The sequence below is a fragment of the Choloepus didactylus genome, chromosome 17, assembly GCF_015220235.1.
Source record: "Choloepus didactylus isolate mChoDid1 chromosome 17, mChoDid1.pri, whole genome shotgun sequence".
In the NCBI taxonomy this organism is placed as follows: Eukaryota; Metazoa; Chordata; class Mammalia; order Pilosa; family Megalonychidae; genus Choloepus; species Choloepus didactylus.
This window is the reverse complement of record NC_051323.1, coordinates 31,217,774-31,232,104: the sequence shown is the minus strand read 5'-3', so window position 1 is coordinate 31,232,104 and position 14,331 is coordinate 31,217,774. Positions and strand designations below refer to the sequence as shown.

General features: G+C 38.8%; 1 protein-coding gene across 6 annotated transcripts in view; it reads right to left on the bottom strand.

Annotated features, from left to right (window-relative positions):
• Window positions 1-14,331, bottom strand: part of PUS10 (pseudouridine synthase 10) — a 109,559-nt gene that overhangs the window by 2,947 nt on the left and 92,281 nt on the right. For all 6 annotated transcript variants that reach the window (XM_037807342.1, XM_037807346.1, XM_037807343.1 and 3 more), the window contains exons 12-17: window positions 12,114-12,170; window positions 11,242-11,318; window positions 11,091-11,146; window positions 6,055-6,172; window positions 3,328-3,470; window positions 681-780 (exon numbers count right to left, since the gene is read on the bottom strand). In XM_037807342.1, coding sequence (XP_037663270.1) covers window positions 681-780; window positions 3,328-3,470; window positions 6,055-6,172; window positions 11,091-11,146; window positions 11,242-11,318; window positions 12,114-12,170 — 551 coding nt within the window. The remainder of the gene's footprint in view (window positions 1-680; window positions 781-3,327; window positions 3,471-6,054; window positions 6,173-11,090; window positions 11,147-11,241; window positions 11,319-12,113; window positions 12,171-14,331) is intronic.

The window sequence follows — 14,331 nt, the reverse complement described above, 5'->3', positions numbered from 1 at the left end:
TTGTTTTATAACTTTGATATCATTCCCAAGTGTGAAATGGCCTCTACTAAGATTTTTGGGAGAGAGGGAAAGACTACTACTAATCAGATATTTGTCAAGGACACAACTCATGACTCAATACCTACTGATGCTCAGATGAGAAAAAATATGGAGAATTGCCTATCCATTCCTCTGATTATTGGAGAATGTAACCTTGTTTCAATTCAGACTAGAGCTGAGAACTTGGACCACATCATAGGGATGCTCTATAGAACTATTTTTATTAATAACCATTGTCCCATGCTATTTTCTACCCCTGTCCTGAGATATGTTTCTGAGTAGGCTGCCTTAAATTTTTTATAAAACAAAACAGGTATTAATAAAAGGTACATAGAAAGAGGGACTGAACTCTAAAGTCCAAAGAACATATGAAGGTGGTTAAAACTTTATTTCCTTGCTTGGTTTACAGGTTCAGATCTGATGCCACAGTAAGTGAATTAGCTATACATTGGCAAGGATCATAAATGAGACCTTATATATTTAAAAAAAATAAAAAAATTTGAAGACAGTCTGTTCTTGCAATACAATGCCACAGTGAGACCATTTTCAAATACCTAGAAGGTGAGTAGCTTAATGCCAAAAGAGCAAAACCTTGGCTGAATTTAGTATTTCAGTATGCACTCCACAATAAAATGGTTTACCTCCACATCCAGCTCAAGGATGTCTGCGGTCACATTCATCAGAGAGCCGATGTTCGGCTTGGTTCTCCCAAAGTCTCCATGTACAAACTCTTTAATGTAACTGAGGTTTGTTTAAGGAAAAATGAAGATATAGCCATGCAGTGCTGTCTGTTTGGTGAGATTTGATAAGTGAAAGGGAAATGACAAAAGCAAAAATGTTACAAAGGAGAGGTTATTTCTGAACTGTGACTTGTCAGGCTTGTCTTAGAAAACAAACCACAGCAGACTGGTTCCTGCTAGCTTGGCAGCCAACAGCAAGACCTGGGAACCTGTGTTTATATCAAATTTATGACGATGAGTCACAAATTTTTTTTTCTTTATAGACCATTTCCAAATGCTAAGGTTTGGGTGTGGATTTTTAAAATGAGCTATAGTTCAATCCTTAAAAAAAAAAAAAAAAACCTCAACTATTTTTAATTTGCCACAACTTCAATCTTGTCATCTTTCTGTTCCCATTTTTCCAGTAATGGCGGCTGGCATCAGCCAGAGGGTAGGTTTCTACAGGATCACACACAGAGTGACCTTTATGATGGCCCAGTGGTCCAATGGAAACAGGATGGGAGGGACAATGTCAATGTTGTCTTGAAGGCTCTTCAGAAGAATTATCAAAGGACCTAAATTCTAGTTCTTTGCTAAAATGGTTAGTAGAATTAAGTTAATTTTCTCTTTTTTAAAGGGGTAACTTTCTGTTTCCCTTACAGGTCTTCAAATTTTGAAGTGAATGACTAATACTGGAATTAATTACTAATAAGATTACATCAACATTCCTTACACAGGACCCTACTGCAGCCTTAACAATATTTATCTGAAAGATACACAACATTTTTGCCAGCATTCAGTAAAAGCTCATTCAGTATTATGTTGTGCTTTATAAACCAGCACTTAGTATAAAATATTTAATGTAATTTGGGATTGAAAAAATAAACTTACTCCCAGATGATAAATACCATCAAGTTAAGAGAGAAAAATAATCAACACAATCATATGCTATTATGCCCTTCTCACTTTCTGAAAGTTTATTCATTCTATCTTCACCAAATGTTTTGACTCAAGCATAAGACATATAGTTATCTAGTAACTGTCTTCATGGCTGAACTCATTTCTCAATAACTGTCATTCTTCTCTCATTTTCTTTAGAGAATGCTACTTCTGAGTAGCAATGCTGAGGGGATATAATTAAAAAAAACTCCCTGAATAACCAGTTAAAAGGTTCAGAGTGGTTCTTACTCATAGCCAGAGGGATGAGGCTTAAATAAACTAGCTCAGTGTACCGAGCAACTTAAATACACAGGATGTATACAAAATAAATTTAGTATGAAAATTCATATACTTCTGTATATAACCATATGCTATCTAAAGCTTTACCAAATGGTCTTTCTTGGTAAATGCCTTTAGTATATGTACAAAACTAGTTTTAAACATGTTTTAATTGGATTGAAAAGACATTAATTACTCCAAAAGGCTTATTGTATTTCTCCCTGACACAATAAGGCCCCCTGAATTAGTTAAAAAAAAATTTTTTTTAAAGCTGTAATTTCTTTGAAATTCCTTCCACAATAAGCAAATAAATGTGCTCCAACAACAAAAGATAAAAAGATCTGCCCCCTGGAGTCTAAATAAATTATCCGTTGACCAAAACTGCAAAAATTTAGGAGTAATTACCCCTGAGTAAATCCCGCCACTCCTGGGGCGGGTGGGGGGGTGGTGGTGTGGAATGAGAAGGCGGGCTCAGGGGGATTAGGGAGGGGCAGCCCAGGTCCAGCAATAGAGTGAGGGTGAGAATGCATTTGATTAGAACTTGAAATTTTTTTCTTATTTACAAATGTACACCATTAGTTTTATATTAATCAGAGGGCAATTTATCACTTCACACTGTTGGAGAGGTACTAATCACAAAACATAAAACCAAGAAACAAATAAACAAAACTAGGGGCACCTTTGAAAAGTAAGCTTAAAGCCAAGACTACTGGAGCTCCCTGATAACATCTTAATCAGCAACTCAGTTCTGATACAAACTACAAGTCAGGTTAGGGTATGAGCAAATTATCAGCCTTGGACTATAGATATTTTTAACTCTGAATCTCAACCTTTTCTATTTGTAACAGTCAAAACTTTCCGTCTTTAAAAATTATGCTAATGGCAGTACAGTATTACTATCAATCGAGTGTATATGGCTCAAACAAAAGATACGTAATCTGAAGTTTAACAATGTATGTAGAGAAAGAGTATTCTCTGTTATAGTGGGCTAGTGGCCAAATAAAAGCAATACCTAGGTAAGTAGTTCCATTTCCACCTACTACCTGTGTTTAATCACCTATATATTTATATATTATAAATATTATATATATTTAATATATATAAATATAAAAAGACAATAGAAAGTATTGTGCTCAGCACTGTGGGGCACAGTAATTACATGAAACATAGACATCGTTCAAGTTCACAGTGGACTGGCTGCTGTCCCCTGGTTTAAAATGTTGTTTTCAAAAAAACAAATTTAATGGGAAAAAAACATCCTAAACAAAAAAACGGATTTTTCTTTAATATAATTCTGGTTATATAATAGGATTCTGGTTAGACTCTTGCTATGCAGAAGGCAGAAGGATACGTTCCAGCCTGAGTTTTTAGACAGAGGCGAAAATGATGCTCATCCACATAGTGTGTCTCCATGGTGTGAATGAGGCGAGTTCTCACAGCCAGGGGCCTTCGGTGAAGGACCCGTAAAGGTGTTTTCTGGTCGATCTTTAAGTCCTAGAGGGGGTGTGATACACAACCATGGAGTCAGAACTTTGCCGCCCAGGAAAGCCTATCTTGGCACAAATTATGTCACCCATGGCTCACCACAATGTTTTCTTTAGGCAACTCCAACTTTCAATATTAGGGTAGAAACTATTATAATACATTTTATCCCCTTGGGGGCAAACCATAACTCACTCAGTAATTGCTAATTTTCTGTCCCCAGTACCCTCACCATAAAACAAGGGCTTTGGAGTAAATGATCCCCAAGGTCTCTGTTGGCTCTAATAATTAATAAATTGATTGGGATCCTGAAGTTCTATCCTGCCCTTTACTTCATAAGGATTATTCCATAAGAGAATATTATCTTTGTAATTAAAGGGCAAGGCTAAACTATTAAGGATCCATAAAGATACAACCTCCACTTTCGAGTACAGAAAAAGCCAGCCTTGAAATGAGAGACACAGTGAGTGTTCCTTTCCCATTCTTCCTTTACCTCTAGTCAATTCCAGTACTTTGATCCATAAGCCAGTCAATAGAAACACCAACTGAGCTCCTAGGCCCACCCCCCGGCTTCCAACATAATACTCAGATCAAACACATGCTCATGTCTCTTTTGCCTGCTTGTTTTTAGCCAATGCAAGGAAACCACTTCATTTACTTCTTACTCTTCATTCACTCTTTACTCATATGCCCTATTGCTGAATTTTCAGAGACCTGGGACACACACTCACACATACATGATTTTTTTTTCTTAGAAGTAAAAATGAGGGGTCAAATAGTCAATTTGAAGTGCCTACTTCTCTGAATGAGGCAGCAACTCAGTTTTTAGATTTTTGATGCCAGTATGAATATTTGAAAACTGTTTGTTTTAAAACCCTAACACTTAAGAAAATAATTAGAAATCTGTGGGCTATGAAAACAGATCCTGTTACCCCTTAGTTTACATCTATCAAAATTGTCCTCTCAGTATTATTTCTGTGAATAATGACTCTACCCCCTCCAAACTGTGCATCTACTTCTTAAAAACAAATTTACTTTTTCCATAAATAGCGTTCTGAATGATTTGCACACAAGTGAAAGAACAGAGAGGTTTAAAAATCTGCTTTGCCATTTTAAAGGTATTTTTCTATATTATAACCACCATCCTAAAGGCCCTAAATAATAGGGCCAAAAGCCAAAGGGCCTTAGATATAGAATAGCAGAAACTCAGCACTGGAGGGGCCACTGGAGATAATCTATTCAATCTCCTTGGTTTACAGATGAACTTCTCAAAGCAGGACTTGTATGGGAGAGCTGTATTACAGCCCAAATTTTTCGATCAATCTATTATTAATTTTTGTTCCTTGATTTTTATTTTCAAATTACAAAAGAAACATGGGTTTACTGTAACAAAGAGAACATACATTTCAAAGATATATAAAGTTCTCCCTGTACTCTTCTCCACTCCAACCCACTGAGAATAAAGTTATATGTTATTATTACTTCAATCCAGAGGTGGAACATCTTTTCAAATTATTCCTGGCCATTTGGAGCTGCTCCTTTTTAGCTCCTTGTTCGTATCTTTTGTCCATTTCTGTATTGGGTGTCTGTATTTTTTTTTTTTTTTTGATAAATATAAATCCTGCTTATAGTATCTTTTGCCATAAAATTTGTTTTCTACATAGTCAAATATGTGCTTATGTGTGTGTGTTTAAATCACAATGTGTCATTCTCTATGTACTTTTATAGCTTGTTTTTTTTCCCCTTAGCACTTACCAGGGACATTTTCCTATGTCAGTAAATATTCATCTACCCCATAATTTGTACCAGCTGGATCGTAATAGTCATCACACAAATAAGCCATAATATTACACCAGTCCCCTCTAGCAGGTCATGTAGACTGTTGTAAAATATTGCCCATTTAAACAATGCTGTGATAACTATATGCATCTTTGTGCCCATTTATGCTGATTCTTTGCATTTGAAAGTAAAGTACCTTTACAGGAAGAAGTGGTGGCAGGTGGGAAGAAATACGCAAAACAAACAAACAGTCCCTCTATAGTGACATATGCTCATGTGAAGGAAAACCCAGTGTGTGCCAAAACAGGGGATTTACATAAATTATCACATTTTAATTTATGCATTTAATTTTACCATCAATACTATTAGATAAGCCCCATTTTATATTTCTTTTCTAGAGATGAGAAAACATAATTACAGCATTGTTGAGTGTTTTCTATGTGCCAGGCACTGTTCTAAGCACTTTATATGGATAAACTCATTTAATTCTTCTACCTAATTTTATAAATGAAGAAAGTAAAGCATAGAGAGGTTAAGTAACTTGTTCAAAGTCACAAAACCAAGAAAGCAGAGTCAGGACTTATACCCATAATCTGTCTTCAGAGACAGAGTTGGGCTCTTAATTGCTAGCAACACTGCCTCTCAGATGGGTTATGTGAATTGCCCGGTCATTCAGCTAGTAAGTGGCAAAGCCAAGATGTGAGTCCAGATCTGACAGACTCCCAAAGTCTCTGTGCTATGACTTGCTGGTAATAAACTAGAAGACAATGGACTCTTTTATGGGTAGTAGAAAAATAAAAGTAAGAACTCGAACTACCTTTATGTCATTGAGGAATTCAATATCTTTCTTTTGTATTACTTTATTTGTCCATATTAAGGCACTATATGTCTTGGTCTTTTCTTCTTCACCTTCTTTCATATGTCCTATTGCCTCTCTAAACAAAAACAATAAAAACAGAGTTTGTTGAAATATATAAAATATACACAAGCCTTGCCCCAGATTTCCTTTTCTAAAAAAAAAGATTGAGATACAATTTATGTACAATTCACCCATTTTAACTGTACAATTCTATGATTTGCAAAATCTTTACAGAGTTGTGCAGCCATCACCACAATCTAATTTTAGCATACTTTCATCATCCAAAAAAAAACAAACTCCATATCCATTAGTCACTCCCCATCCACCCCTCCCCCCAGCTCTACAGAACCACTAATCGACTTTGTCTTTAGAAAGTTCTCTATTCTGGACATTTCATATAAAATAAAATCATATGATATATGACATTTGTGTGGTTTCTGGCTTCTTTCACTCCATAATGTTTTTGGTTTTTTTTTCTTAATTTTTATTGGGATTGTTCACATACCATGCAATTATCCAAAGATCCAAAGTGTATAATCAGTTGCCCCTGGTACCCTCATACAGCTGTGCATCCATCACCACACTTAATTTTTGTTCAATTTTTAGAAACTTTTCATTACTCCAGACAAGAAATAAAGTGAAAGATGAAGAAATAAAAAAAAAAAGGAAACTCAAATCCGCCCATATCCCTAACCAACCCCCTCAATTGTTGACTCGTAGTGTTGGTATAGTACATTTGTTACTGTTTATGAAAGAACATTGAAATACTACTAACTGTAGTATGTAGTTTGCAATTAGGTATATATTTTTTCCCTATATGCCCCTCTATTAACTTCTAATTGTACTGTCATACATTTGTTCTAGTTCATGGAAGAGATTTCAAATATCTGTACAGTTAATCATGGACATTGCCCACCACAGGATTCAGTTTTATACATTCCCATCTTTTGACCTCCAACTTTCCTTCTGGTGACATATATGACTTTGACCTTCCCCTTTCCACCTTATTCGTGCATCATTTGGCACTGTAAGTTATGCTCACATCTTGCTACCAACACCTCTGTTCATTTCCAAACATTTAAGTTCATCCTAGTTGAACATTCTGCTCATACTAAGCAACCACTCCCCATTCTTTAGCCTCGTCCTATATATATACCTTATATTTCATGTCTATGAGTTTACATATTATAATTAGTTCCTATCAGTGAGACCCTGCAGTATTTTTCCTTATGTGTCTGGCTTATTTCACTCAGTATATTGCCCTCAAGGTTTTGTCATCAACCCTTTTTTTTTTTTTTAATATGGTTTTGTTCACACATCACACATTCCATCCTAAGTAAACAATCAATGGTTCTCTGTATGGTCACATATTTATGTGTTCACCACCTTCACCACTATCTATATAAGGGCATCTACATTTCTTCCACAAGGCAGGAGGGAGAGTCAAAGAAGGTAGAGAGGCAAAAGGAGGAGGAAAAAAATAATGACAGCTAGGAAGCAGCAAAAGGAAAAATAACCTTAAATCAAAGTAGAGTAAAGAGTCAGACAACACCACCAGTGTTCAAGTGTCTAACACGCCTCCCCTATCCCCTCCTCTTATCTGCATTTACCTTGGTATATTGCCTTTGTTACATTAAAGGAAGCATAATACAATGATTCTGTTAGTTACAGTCTCTAGTTTACGTTGATTGCATCCCTCCCCCAATGCCTCCCCATTTTTAACACCTTGCAAGGTTGACATTTGCTTGTTCTCCCTTGTAAAAGCATGTATTTGTACATTTTATCACAATTGTTGAACACTCTAGATTTCACCAAGTTACACAGTCCCAGTCTTTATCTTTCCTCCTTTCTTGTGGTGTCTCACATGCTCCCAACCTTCCTCTCTCAACCATACTCATAGTTATCTTTGTTCAGTGGACTTACATTGCTGTGCTACCATCTCCCAAAACTGTGTTCCAAACCACGCACTCCTGTCTTCTCCTATCACTTTGTGGTGCTCCCTTTAGTATTTCCTGTAGGGCGGGTGTCTTGTTCACAAAGTCTCTCATTGTCTGTTTGTCAGAAAATATTTTGAGCTCTCCCTCATATTTAAAGGACAGCTTTGCTGGATATAGGATTCTTGGTTGGCAGTTTTTCTCTTTCAGTATCTTAAATATATCACACCACTTCCTTCTTGCCTCCATGGTTTCTGCTGAGAGATCCACACATAGTCTTATTAAGCTTCCTTTGTATGTGATGGATCGCTTCTCTCTTGCTGCTTTGAGGATTCCCTCTTTGTCTTTAACATTTGATAATCTGATTATTAAGTGTCTTGGTGTGCCAGTTTGCATGTATTGTGTCCCCCAAATACCATTATCTTTGTGGTCTTGTGGGACAGATGTTTTGGTGCTGGTTAGATTTGCTTGGAATGTGCCCCACCCAGCTGTGGGTGGTGACTTTGGTGGGATACTCCCATGGAGGCATGACCCCACCCATTCAGGGTGGGCCTTGATCAGTTGAGCCATATAAAACATGCTGACTCAAAGAGACTAAACGGAGTGCAGCTGTGAGTGACGTTTTGAAGAGGAGCAAGCTTGCTAGAGAGGAACGTCCTGGGAGAAAGCCATTTTGAAACCAGAACTTTGGAGCAGACGCCAGCCACGTGCCTTCCCAGCTAACAGAGGTTTTCCGGACGCCATTGGCCATCCTCCAGTGAAGGTACCCGATTGCTGATGTGTTACCTTGGATACTTTACGGCCTTAAGACTGTAACTGTGTAGCCAAATAAACCCCCTTTTTATAAAAGCCAATCCATCTCTGGTGTTTTGCATTCTGCAGCATTAGCAAACTAGAACACTTGGTGTAGGCCTATTCAGATCTATTCTGTTTGGAGTACGCTGTGCTTCTTGGATCTGTAATTTTATGTCTTTCCGAAGAGATGGGAAATTTTCATTGATTATTTCCTCTATTATTGCTTCTGCCCCCTTTCCCTTCTCTTCTCCTTCTGGGACACCAATGATACGTACATTCTTGTACTTTGTTTCATCCTTAAGTTCCCGGAGACGTTGCTCATATTTTTTCATTCTTTTCTCCATCTGCCCCTTTGCAGGTAGGCTTTCAGGTGTTTTGTTCTCCAGTTCTTGAGTGTTTTCTTCTGCCTCTTGAGATCTGCTGTTGTATGTTTCCATTGTGTCTTTTGTCTCTTGTGTTGTGCCTTTCATTTCCACAGATTCTACTAGTTGTTTTTTTGAACTTTCGATTTCTGCCTTATGTATGCCCAGTGTTTTCTTAACAGCCTCTATCTTTTTTGCCAAATCTTCTCTAAACTTTTCGAATTAATTTAGCATTAATTGTTTAAATTCCTGTATCTCAGTTGAAGTGTACGTTTGTTCCTTTGACTGAGCCATAAGTTCGTTTTTCTTAGTGTAGGTTGTAGTTTTCTGTTGTCTAGGCATCTGACCTCCTAGGCCACCCCAGTCAGGTTTTCCCAGACGAGAACAGGCTCAGGTCACAGAAGGAGGAAATATTCAGTATCCAGTTTCCCTGATAGCTTGACACGCCCTGTGCTTTTCTGCCCGGCAGGTGTATCTGTCAGGCTGTCACCAGCTGGTGTAAGAGGGTGTGGTCCGTGGCTCTCCTCCCCCAGGCTTTGGGGTCTGGTTCTGCTAAGGCAGGCAGTAGAGCTGGGCCCCTCCCTTTCCTCTTGGAAAGCTATGCCCCCTCCAGAGAGGCAATTTGCATATCAATAAGTTCTATGTTTCTCTGACTCTGCTGGTCAAAGTGCTGTGTTTTAAAATGGCTGATGCTTTCTTTACTGCAAAGCACTGTGGGCTGAAAACAGCTGAGGCTTTCTCCACAGAGAGAGAAAGGGACAGAAAGCTCCCAGGTTCACCCGTCAGCCAGACTTAGCACCCAGTCCTCTGGGCTCCCCATCCTGAGACAGATATGTCCCCCAACTCTCCCAAGGTCAGCTGTCACCAAAAGCCTCTGTCTGCTTGTCGGGGATTCACTGTCTGTTTTGAACAGTTAACATTAAAACCCCAGTTAGAGCTGGGCTGAGGTACACTAGCTTGTTTGGAGAGTGCTGCTCTCTAGCACCATGAGGCTTCCGTGAGGGAGGGGCTCTTGGCTCTCAGTGCAGGTCCACAGTTTTTACTTACAGATTTTATGCTGCGATCTTGGGCATTCCTCCCAGTTCAGGTTGGTGGATGATGAGTGGACAGTCACGTTTGTCTCCTCGCAGTTATTCCAGGTTATTTACTAGTTTTTTGGTCATTTATGAATTGTTCCAGGGGGGACTAACAGTCTTCCACTCCTCTCTATGCCGCCATCTTAGCTCCTCAGCCTCCATAATGTTTTTAAGTTCATCTATGATGTAATCTGTATCAGTACTTCATTCCTTTTTATTACTGAATATAATTCCATTGTATGGATATACCACATTTTGTTTATTCATTTGTCAGTTGGTGGACATTTGGGTTGTTTCTACTTTTTGGTTACTACAATAACGCTACTATGAACATTCATACTCAAGTCTTTGTGTGGACATTTGTTTTCATTTCTCTTGGGTGTATACCTAGAAGTGAAATTGCTGGGTCATTGGTAATGCTATGTTTAACTTTTTGAGAAACAGCCAGATTGTTTTCCAAAGTGTTCACACTTACAATCCCACCAGCAATTTCCAATTTCCAATTCCTCCACATTCTCACCAATACTTGTCTGCCTTTTTGATTATAGCCATCTTAGTGGGTATGAAGTGGAATCTCATTGTGGTTTTGATTTGCATTTCCCTGCTGGCTAATGATGTTGAGTATCTTTTCATGTGCTTATCAGTTAGTCATATATCTTTTCTGGAGAAATGTACACCAAATCTTTCCCCATTTTTAATTGAGTTATTTGGTTTTTTATTATTGAGTTATGAGTTCTTATATATTCTGGATACAAGTTCCTTATCAGAAATTTGATCTGCAACCAAAACTTCCCTTTTGAAATCATCTCCAGTGAGCCTACCCTTACCTCGTGACAAGCTGTAGGTCCCGTACTTGGATTTTGTCAGTCGAGTTGTTAATTTTCTATAGTAGCAGAAAAAAGAAAAACAATCAGACATTCTAGCTCAGTTACAGAGTTGCAGAAACATGACGATTTCCATGTCATGGAAGTGGTTTACCTGCTGAAGTTCCTTAATTTCTTGTGAAGTGAAATGTACTCTATGAGGATTCACCAGCTCAATTGCAAAGGGCCTTCCTGGCAGCACACACCCCGTCATGAAACAGAAACGTGTTGATGGAGTTAACATTTGGGCTAATGCAAAAGGTTCAGGAGGTGTGAAAAAAGGGTTGAGCTCTAAAGGACTGAAAGTTTAGTGACATGACTACGTCTGGGGAAGGGATGAATGTGTGAAAAGAATCATAGGGTTTTTTTGGTAGTGTGAGGGGATCCTAACTCAAGTACAGGCAAAATGTGAATATGACTGCTTTCCCAAAGGTCCTTTGAACAAGCCTGTGTCAATTACAAAATAAAATCCAAACAACCACTAATTAAGATGGTTTCTGTCACATGCAGCAATGCCAGGTACACCAAGCTGAATTCACCCTCCTAGCTTAATCCAAATGGAAAAGCTGTGATTCCATGCAAAGAAGGGACTATACATCTCAAACAGCTCATCTTTGATGTAATGCAACAATGTAAAATGCGATAAAAGAAGGCTAAGAGAGAAGAATCACTTCTTAAATGAAGAAGTGTATTTTGAAATATGTACCGGTACTGCTGAAACGTTATTAGATGGAACAATTATTAATCAAACTTGGAAAAAATTAGGCATCTCTTTCTGAGATGGCCTCTGGAAGAAATGATTCCTGTTAAGATGTCTATTGTATAATTTATAAAGGTAGTTCCATAATCCACAAAGCTTTCCCACTTTAAGAAGCTCTAAGCTCTGTCCTGCTTTAGTTTTGGCTAAGTGACTGTGGTAAACCTGCTGTCTGAAAGGGGTAATAATCTGAATGTTAGTTCTAGCAGGTGATACTGTTGCAATCTTACCATTTCCTAATGTTCTCACATCTACGTCTTCCCTTCCAGAGGAGGAAAAATTAAAACCTTTGGAAAGCAGATAAAGGAAAAAAAAAATTAGAGACACAATAGCCCTAAGACACTGGTTCCCAACTTTTGGTAGCAACCCAATTTAAAGGACAGTCATCACCCCACCCTAAACTCTAATAAAAATAATAACAGTAATATAAAACACCATTTATGGTGTGCTTACTATATGGCAGGCACTGGTCTAAAATTTTTGCATACATTATTTCTTTCAATCCTTATTATAACCTTATGAAGTAGGTATTAAATAAAAGAACACCGAGCCCCAGAAAGGTTAGGTAATTTTCCCAAGGTCACACAATTAAATAGGCAGAGGTAGGTGTTTCTGATGCCAGAGTCAGACCTTAACCATCCTCCCACCCCTCACCCCCATTCTATGGGAAATCCAGGGCAGAGCACTGTTTGGAGGCAGTACCCCCTCCACCCTGGCTACATTCTTATGGAGAAAACTCCATCATCTTTCTTTCTTTCTTCAAAACAAAACAAAAAACAAAGCAAAAACATTTATTTAAGAATTAAATTCTATCAAAGGAAGAGGAGGAAAAAAAGGTTTGGCCCTTTAAAAACCAAATTCATTAGACAAGCAAACCTAAGCTGGGGCTGTGACAAAACCAGCGCACATTCTAAGACAAACGGATCCTCAGACTAAAAGTTGCAAATACTAAAAGGGGGACATGGAAAAAAAAAAAAAAAAAAGAAGGGGGGTTACCTGGCAGCTTTCTTAGAGAATTGACTGATGATTTCACCATCATCACCACAGCAAACATTACTATGGGCAGGCATTATTCTAGATGCTTTATGTGTGTTAACACCAAGAGGAAGGTACTATCATTATTCACATTTTACTTATGAGGATGCTGAGAAGGAGACAGGATAGTTAGCTTGCCTAAGGGCAGAGAGTTGGTGAGTGGTCAGGTCAGGATTGGAACCAGGCAGTCTAGCTCCAGGACCTCTAGTCTTAGAATCACTGAACTCAGACTTGTATTCACGGTACCACGGGACCAGTCTTCTTAGACAGGGAGCTGGGAAAGGCTGACATGTTTGGGAACGCTGACAGCATGGTCAGTCTCTGGAGTAGTAAAGTTTAAGATTTCTCAACATAGAGGTTCTGTGGACTCACTTTGATTTATTCATTCAGTGAACAAATATCTACAGAGAGCCTAGCATGTGTGAAGTCCTATGCTAGACCAGGAGACAAAGGTAAAAAGTGTCCTCACAGAGCTTACTGTTGGTGAAGGGATCTGGACTATCATATGTTAGGTACGGATAGAACAAGAGAAGTACAGGAACTTTCCAGCATTATGAGCACAACTGCAATATGGGTTATGAGGCTTGTATTTATTCTTCTAGTCACTTTGGACAGCACAAGGTAAGAAAGAAAAAGACTGCTGGGAAGAGTCAAAAATAAGATAGGAAGGGTTGGAGGGGGAGGAGCGCACTATACCATTCTGACAGCCATTTATTTCCTAGGAAAGATACACATGCAAAGTTCCCATGTATATTTTAGAAAAGGGGAGGAAAAGGCTTGAAAAGTCCCATGAAAACAACACTGAAGATTAACCCTCCTTTTTGGGATGCGTAGCTGTGAAGAAAGTAGAATTTTACCCTTCTTTCACCTTGAAGAAGTCCTTTTAGCAAGCAAAGGCCAAGCTTGTTGAAAACATAGCTCCAGGCTTTTTTCTATTACACACTGCCAGGGTGAAGTGGGCTCCTCTCTGACCCACAGAGCCCAAAGCTACAGGTCTCACAGAGAGGCGCAACCCAGGGCTGGTTTGGTAAGGGCTAGATATCTGAAGTGGGCCTAGAATTCAAGCTGTTGGTTAGGCTCAAAAGTATGGGTGACCTGTGCTGCATTAGGACCTGAGGACTGGCCGGTGGGCAGGTGTGAGGAGCCACGAGGTCAGGCTCTTCTCCAGTTGTAGAATCCAGGCCAGGCAGGGAGCAGGATTCCAGGGACCTCTAAGTCCCAGAGGTTCCTCCATTCTGTGATTATGCCCCATTGCCAAGTTATGTGCAAACCCACAGCAACATCAGGGGCTTCCAGTCAACAGACTCAGGCTATAGCACTGACAAGGAATGGGTAGCCGTTGTAATCGGGGACTTGAAAATGGTATCTGAAAAGCCGAAAGATGCAGACTTCCTGGAGCTATGTGTTTGCCTT